The sequence below is a fragment of the Micromesistius poutassou genome (genome assembly GCF_964030765.1).
Source record: "Micromesistius poutassou genome assembly, contig: SCAFFOLD_3804, whole genome shotgun sequence".
In the NCBI taxonomy this organism is placed as follows: Eukaryota; Metazoa; Chordata; class Actinopteri; order Gadiformes; family Gadidae; genus Micromesistius; species Micromesistius poutassou.
The window spans coordinates 18,788-27,500 of NW_028179487.1; the positions used below are offsets into that span (position 1 = coordinate 18,788).

General features: G+C 49.8%; 1 protein-coding gene across 1 annotated transcript; it reads left to right on the forward strand.

The window, feature by feature from the left end:
* Positions 1-454: 454 nt before the first annotated feature.
* LOC311372794 (uncharacterized protein) lies at positions 455-4,294 on the forward strand (the record flags this gene model as incomplete). The annotated part of the gene is made up of 2 exons (XM_084489749.1): positions 455-540; positions 2,096-4,294. A coding segment is annotated over exon 2 (2,008 nt), but the record flags the coding sequence as incomplete, so codon positions are not given.
* Between the last annotated feature and the right edge of the window lie 4,419 nt (positions 4,295-8,713).

Here is an 8,713-nt window from a genome sequence, read left to right on the forward strand (position 1 = left end):
GTTGAAAGATGTGAAAGATGATGTTGGCACATGCCTCGTGTTTAGGCAAGGTTATGGCCTGTAGTTTAGGATGTACATGTGAGACTGACTCGTCCGCCAGTAGCCACGTTTACTCTCGAGAAGCTTTTACTTTGGAAACTATTTTCAAACGGCAATTCAACACAAAGAAAAAGCCTGGTGTTCACTTTAGATAGACTTTAGTCCATTATTGACAGCAAATACCTGTTTTATTTAAATAGGGGATCCATCTAAAGTCTGGTTGGTAAGTTCAAATAAAATAGGTTTATATTGTTAATTCGGCAACTTTCTTTTATATATGCAGGCGTCCAACTCGAACGAGGGTAACAGTGGTTGATACGAATTAACATCAGTGCTGGGAAGCCAGCGGGATGGGGTATAGTGAAAGTTTTGGACCTCCCACTTAACTCCGCTCTCCTCGGTCCCAGGCAGGGAGCGCCTCTCGGTCCGGACTCCAGACTCGCCCCAGCGACGCTCCCGGGACCACGCTGCGTTTCCCTCTAGGATCCCCCTCAGGTCAAGGTAAGGGCGGATCACACTCCGTGGAAAGACTTTGCGAGAAAAAACGTGGCTTTGTTCTGTATGTGTGACAGAATTGCGTCTTCGGAAGCTGAGCGATCTTTTGAGAGATGTGCAGTTTGAGTCAACTGTTGCGTCTTTAAAGAGAAAAAATTTAAAGACGCGCTTTATTTGTCTCTGACGCGTCTTGTGAATCAATAGCTTTACTTGGAACTACGGATTGAAACCACTTATACGAGCAGATAACTTTTATACGAGAGAAAACAGGTTGCAGGGCAGAGATAACTGCCTATTGACAAAATTAAGAACTCAAAATATCACAACTATTATTGAAATACATAATCTGAGATTGAAGACCTTGACGTTTTGATTTAAAAAAAATTAAAAAAAACTAAAAAACTGAGGCGGACTGTAGTTTTACATGCGCATCGATGCCCGTTAAATCCACAGCGAGCAGGCAGGCACCAGGCAGTAATTGACGCTGACGGTTGTCAACGCTAGGGAGTTTTCCAGGGAACAGGCGGGCCAGTCCTTATTAGGCAAGTTAACAGCTACAGGTTTTGCAAGCTCTGTTTAATGAAATGCAGAATCATATTTACTGCAATGTGATCCATTACATTGTTTTTCTTTGCATAGTAGTGCTACGTTTATAATAACGCCTGGTTATTTTCCCAAAACATATTTGCCATTCGAGGCAGCTTTCCAGTATTTGTACTCCGCTAAGCCCCCTTGCCAATGGTCCAGTTTTAAGTAGTTTTTTTTTTCTCTCTTCCGTTCCCTAAGGATAAAAGTAATTCCCAGGCATGACCCTAATAAACAGTCTACTTAGCTGTCAGATTCCACTAATGCAGGGTTCCAAACGCCAGACCTTATTAAAAGTAGAAACCTACACGGTTAAGACGGGATAAAGTTAGTCCACTGCACAGACATTGACTTAAGACTTCAGCCCTGATTTCCATAATGTGCAATCAATTTCCTACCCTCCCCCAGCCAGCGAAAAAACCTGAAGCAATTATGTTCCGCAGTGAGTCTAGGCCTCTGCTACAACTGTAGGCCTGAACAATTTCTCCCTGTTTTGATCCAACCGATAAACAGGCTGTAAGAATTAATATTCTAATTATAACTAAAGAGGTTTCCCGAGCCAACCGTGCAATGGTAGAGATTTGACGGTTCACTGTGGCATAATGGACATCCATAATGCCGACGTGAACCTTTCGCCATGTTCATAATGGACATGACTGTATGTACAGCTGCAGGCAGGGAGAATCACTAGAGTCTGAGCTCAACTAGCAAGCCAGATGTTGGCTGGGACTCTGACACTGTTATTTCACAGAGTAACAGCCTCCCCCTTCCCCTCTCCTCTCTCTCCCTCCCTTTCATTTACCCCTCTCCTTCTTCTCCTCTGTCTGTCTGTCCCTCTGTCTCCTCATCCCTCTCTTCCTCCGTTGGTCTCCCTCGCTCTCTTCCTCCCTGTAATTGACTCTCCACGTTCCTCTCTTTTTCTACATCTGTCCCATCTTTCTCTCTCCCTCTTATCTCCATCCTCTTGTTCCTGCAGGGTCTTAAGTGAATTTGGGGCTTCCCCTGAGGGGCATAGAGCACGGACCCCCGCCGAGCAGAGACCCCTGTAGAGCGCAGACCCCCTACAGTGTGCAGACCCCCAGCTGAGCACTAGGACATCCGCAACAACATCTCATCGCTCAGCGGGACCCGCTCCGTGTTTTCCTTCGGTTTCCCCCCCAGGCCGTCATGGCACGCCACCCCGGATCAGGGCCGGCGCCGGTCACGAGGGCGCTCCTCACTTACACGCTCCTCCTCCACCTCCTCCTCTTGGCCCCACCCCCGGCGCTCTGCCAGCAGAACTGCACCGGCGTGGACTGCCCCCCGCTGAGCAACTGCATCCAGGAGGTGCTGGAGGGCGGAGCCTGCTGCCCGGTGTGCGTTCGCACGGGGTGCAGGTGTGAGGGCTACCAGTTTTACGACTGCATCAACGCCGGCTACAACAACGGCAAGGTGCCCGAGGGCAACGCCTACTTCGTGGACTACGGCAGCACCGAGTGCACTTGCCCTGAGGGCGGCGGGCGCATCAGCTGCATGTACATCGGCTGCCCCGAGCTGCCGGCTAACTGCATCCAGACCTCGTCGCCGGCCGACGCCTGCCCGCAGTGCGATCGCGTGGGCTGTGTCGACCGCGAGAGCGGGCTGAAGTACGACGCGGGCCACTCCTTCAAAACGGACGCCTGCCACGTGTGCCACTGCCCCAGCGACAGCGGCCAGCTCATGTGCTCCCCGGTCCCCGACTGCGACCCCCGCGACGCCCGCCTGCCCACAGCGCCCCCGCCTCCGCCCACTGACGACCCCCGCAGCGGCTTCGTGCAGCACCTTGGCAAGGGCGGCGTGCATAGCTATCAACCCCTGGGGCTGAAGAAGATGCACCTAAAGGAGGAGCAGGAGCTGGAGGAGGGGGACTACGATTACGAACCAGTTGGTGGTCCCGAGTTCAAGGACGGCCCGGCGTCCCTCGCCACCCCGGCCTCTCCGTCGGGTCAGGGCTATGGGCGGAGGAACAAGCTGGAGCTCAGAGAGCGATACGGCGTTCGGGACCACGGGCCGTTCCACACGGTCCCGGTAACGGACGGTCCTGAGGCGGCCGAGCAAGGCACCGTGAGAACCCCCGCCCAGCCCCACGCCACGACGCATGGCGCCCGTGGGAGGACATCGCACAGGAACAACATCCAACGCCTGCGCCCCCCTAACCCTCAGGACACCACCCACAGCCAGCTGGCACCCCTGGCCGTCCTGGACAGCCCGGTACCCGCGGAGAGCATGACGGACCGTGCCGTCTTCTCCCTGCACACGCCGTCTGACGGGGACAACCTCCCGCCTTTCTTCCAGAGCCACGCTGAGAGTCCGTCGGAGGAAGACCCTCAAAGCACAGACGCAGACGTTGCCCAGAGGTCGGCTCTCCCGCCGTACCCCCTGGAGGGGCCGTGGAGCGGACCCCCAGCGTTCCAGCCCGGCTCCGGGAACCAGAGTCCCTGGGTTCATCACCCAATGGCGGAGGCCCAACAACGGCTGGGTGCGGGGGACCGCCCGGATCGGCGCTTCCACACAGAGTCGCTACGCAGCCCGACCATGGGGCAAAGCGCACCCACCTCGGATTACCCAGACGAGTACGAGAACGCATACGATGAGGAAGACATGGAGGGAGAGGAGGGGGTGGAGCATGGCGAAGAGGAGATGGAGGAAAGGGAGGGAGCGGCTTTGTTGAGAGAGAGCGATGTAGGGCCCGGGGGATGGGACGGGGTGCACGATGGGAAGGCGCCAGTGGTGGAGGAGGAGGAGGAGGGCAGGTGGAGCAGCCATGCCCAGACCGAGAGCCCCCCCCTGGCCACAGACTACTACCAGCACCTCGGCCTTGACACCACAGAGGCTCCCAGAGAGGCTACGCCCCTTACCACCACCACCACCCCCACAACCACCACTACCACTGCAACAACCACTACCACCACTGCAGCCACCACCACCACTGCAGCCACCACCACCACTGCAGCCACCACCACCACTGCAACCACCACCACCACTGCAGCAACCACTAGCACCACCAACACTCCCACCACTTCAACCAGTGCAACCACCACCACCAGCCCTGTCACCACCACGCCAGGCACCACCAACACACCCACACCCAGGGCAGAGGTCACCTCAGCGGGGCATCATGGGAGAACGCAGCCTCAGGCGGCCTTTGACCCCCCCAGTGAGGATTTGCTGAGGGGGGAGGAGGAAGGGAGAGAGGAGGAGGAGAGAGAGGAGGAGGAGGAGGAGAGGGAAGATCCTACAGAGGGTAAGTCAAAAAAGGGTTTTCATATTTTTAAGTATGATGTATTTATGTTTATGCTTTTTTGATCACTCACAAACCAATCCATTCCAATACTTCCATTCCAGAAAGTGAATTATTTAGAACAGGAGTTGCTGGCTTATATAATACCAACAGCTTTTTATTTTGGTTTTTTGGCAAATCATATCACATAACTCACTGACAAATGTTACGATTGCATCGGCCAGAGACCGACTCGTAGTATTTCAACCCCGGGAACACCCATTACACACTGGAAGTGATGTGTGTGTCATCCAATTCAAATCCTTTTAGCAAGCGCAGTTCCTTCCAAGTTACCACCAGCTCTTACATTCCCTCCGAACTTCCCCGGTGGTTCGCCCCCAAGTCCGCTACACAACGCATCTCTCTCCAACACAACAATGTCCCTCTTTCTCTATCCACTATAAATCCCACAATCCCAACTGCAGCATCTGTTATCCACTGGAGTGTGTCAGTCGAGGTATCTGAACCCAACCGGGGTATATATAAGGACCACGGGGGGGGGGCGGGTCTGGAGCAAAGGGCCCATCGCTCCATTGGCAGCGGTCCCCCACCCCCCCACACACACACACACAGCCAAAACACACCCCCTCGGCAGGGTCCTTTCTTCTCCGTTATCGGTCATTGCTCCCGGGGCTCTTATAGGGGGAGACAGGCCGGCGAGGTGGGATCACTCTGGTAATAAATCGTCTCTCTCGTGCGGCTGACTTCAAACTGCCGTTCTAAATGGGAGCGTATGAGATTGCGTTTTATATAAGCACTGGAAGGCTGTTTTTAGTGTAGTGTAGAGTTATCTTTCCGTTTGTTTTCAATGTCCAAGGGGCGTGTGACATAGGCCTGGGCGATATGGCTGAAAGACATATCACGATATAACTTGATCATATTGATCGATATCGATAACTATTGATAATTTTATTGACCTAAAAAGACTAGGAATTACCATGCTGGATTTAAACACTGTATAAAACTTAATGACCTTCCACTGTTTTTCATTGACAAATACTTCAATGTCGATACAACAATGAAAAACACTATATTATTGTAATAAGTAACACTAATATTGTAAATAAGTATGGAACCGTGTTCCAAACCCAGCTGCTAGATTCGGTGGTCCATCAATATATATTGAACATGTTTTATATTGATAATGATCAAAATTCTATCACATTATGATAATTTATTGTTTTATTGCCCAGGCCTAGTGTGACACATCGGCGGCAGCCATCTTGGTTGTTTATGAAAATGGCTCAACGGCGCTGGTGTGGTGAACTCCTATTTTGTAATTTATAAGGTGCTCTTCCCCTCTAAGTGACTTCAGGTTCAGATGCACTTCATGAGGACGCAGCTAGGAAATCTTATTCATGGATGTCTAGACTGTGATATGGGGAGTGAACCCACTTTGCGTCTGGAAGTCGAACACCACAACCACAACATTATAAGAGCCATGAATACATTGCAGTGAAGTGTATAGTGTGGTGAATTGTGTGGTATAGTGTTGTGAAGAGTATAGCTGTGTTGTGTAGTACAATGTAGTGTTGTGTTGTATAGTGTAGTGTATTGTAGTAAAGTGTAGTGTATAGTGTTCTGAAGTGTAGAGTAAGGGTGTGTAGTATACTATAGTGTAGTGTGGTGTATTTTTGTATAGTGTAGGGTATTATAGTATGGTCTTGTGAAGTGTAGAGTGGTGTTGTGGAGTATAATGCAGTATAATGTGGTGCAGTAGTGTTGTGAACTGTACTGTAAGGACTCCCAGTTGGCCGGTTAGCGGAACAAGATATCATGTAACCCCTCTGATGACCATTAGGAAGGAACTCATTATCAATTACCCTGAACAGTGCTCATTTACTCAACCGATCTGTCTGTGTCCTGTTTGATTAATTCCTCTGCTTAATCGCCCATTGATTAGGCGTTAATAAGTACACAGCTCCTCTGAAACACACCGCCTGGCTAATCACATCCTCAGCGGCTGCGCTCGGAGCTTCAGGGCGGCAGTGGTATCCTGGTCCGATCCCGGACTCTGCTCCCCGGGCTTCACCCTGGGGGTTAGGGTAAAGGGTCTGCTTATCTCAGGCCCTCCATCCCAGAGGAACCGCGACCACTTGGGTCCTGAGGGCCGGAGGAAGCGGTTTATCAGGCGTCTGGTCTCTCCTCAGGGCCGTCGCTCCTAGACGCCAGGCTCTCTGCTCTCCCCGGCCCCCCGATAAGCAGAGGGGGTACAGCTGTTTATCAGCTGAGACAACAGTCGACGACTCAGAGCCCTCTCCACTTACGACAGACCGTATTTAACGGTGAGGCATACAGGCCGGGCTGAGGAGGAGAGAGTTCAGATCAGTTCGGGATCTTTATCTGCCCGGCGTGGTGCAGTGTTGCTGTTGGCTTTTGATAGTGGGCGCACCGTGTATTTAATCTACCATACACATGTCTTCTGCAGATCCTCGCAAGGGAGGCTTTGCACTTTGCACATCTATATTTCATATTTATATTATGTATCCTCGCCCTAATAACCTTGGGTTCTGATTCATATGGCACTCGGTCAGTTCTTTTGGGTTCTTATTTGAAAAACTTCTAGAAAATTCTTTGGTAGCCGCTCCAGTCTCGTGGTTATGCTGTGAAGGTTCTCAGCCTCGTCTGTTGGTCACTTTGAGTAAATCTACATCCACTACATTTAGAAGCATAAGTGAATAATACGTACACAAGAAGGTAGAGTGGTCGATCTGGCAGCTAGGAGTTGGGTTTGCAGGATGCAGTGTTTACCGCCTCCTGCACTCAGGTGAACATGTGGCGGATGTTTCCGTGGTAAAGGCCTGATTGACACCAGATGTTGGGGACACCTGGAGCCCATATTGGATTCTAGTCTTAATCTGTTAAACATCCTTGCTTTGAACTTTGGGATGGAAGTCTGCCATGTCGAACCAATTTCCCCAAATAATATATGGATATGTTTTTTGGCCCAGATACCTGTTTGTTTTGTGTGCTTTTTGGACAGCTTTCTTCCCTCTTTATTAATAATGCATTTATGTATTTTATTCATTTGATATATTTTAAAAACAAAACAACTCAGCCAGGAGGCAAAATTTGTTAGGCAAAGGTGAATTTCAAGGATTTTCCAAATGTTTGGAGTATTGGGGGAATCTCAGCCTGGCTCATTTCCTGGAGGTTCTGGGAGTTTCCGCAGCTAGTCTCATTACAGACAGCAGGGTGGTCGATCTGGACCCAAGTTCTCACAGAAAACATGGAACCCAGGGAAACCGTCCAATCACAACACGGGCCTGGGCATTGGCATCTGACGGACAGCAGTGGCTGAGGGGATATGGCTAGCAAGTTACACACACACATGCATTCGTATTGGACAATGTGTACGGCTAGCAAGTGTTTTTGCCATGTCTTGTCAACAAAAACAGCCCCTAATCATTCTACACATCATCATTTCCAAGAAATACATTTTGGAAAGTCTACTCACCAAGCATAAATCCCAATGTTTCCCTCTCTGTCTCTCTGTCTCTCTCTCGGTCTTGTTCCTATCCAAAGTGCTCAGTAATGTGTTAAAAAGGTTTCCATGTGTTCACGTCTAACCCTGCTCCCCTGTATGTATACATTCATAACAAACACGGAACGCTGTGTGTGTTTCAGAGCGTTGTGTGCGTTTGTGTTTCGGAGAACAAGACTTTGATGTTGAATCCGGAGGGAGTTCGTACAACAGACACACACAGACCCAAACTAAACCGTGCATATCTCCATGTCTGGCGCTCTTGGCCAGCGATTACAGACATTGATTTTTGATATTGGCTCATTATTACCCTTATTTCATGGAAAAAGTAAGAACGTCTGGGTCGTAGTGAAACAAACACACATTTTCTTCTCAAATCCCTGCAATACTCTCCGCTGCTGTGACGACTCAACGGCTGAAGAGGATTAAGTGGATTCTGTGTAAGCCAAAGGTTGATTTCAGCAGATCATGGTGAGGTTCTCCAGAGCTGCAGTCCAAGACTGCATTGGTTCAACAGACTTTTCCTCATAATAAAAAATAACCGGGCCGCTGTGTAAAAACAAACTGCACATAGTATAAATAGTATATAGTATATAATAGTATTTAATAGCATACTACAGTATAAACTTAAATACATATTATGTAGTGCTAGTACAGCCGATCACAAGGCCTGAGACGTCACAGAAGTGATCACTAATCACTAAATCACTAAATCAGTCAGACTTTAATCATATGGCAATTTTGTGCAAAACTAAAAATGTATGTGTGTGCTCAGCATGGAACACAACACGTATGTTTGACATATGTTTGTT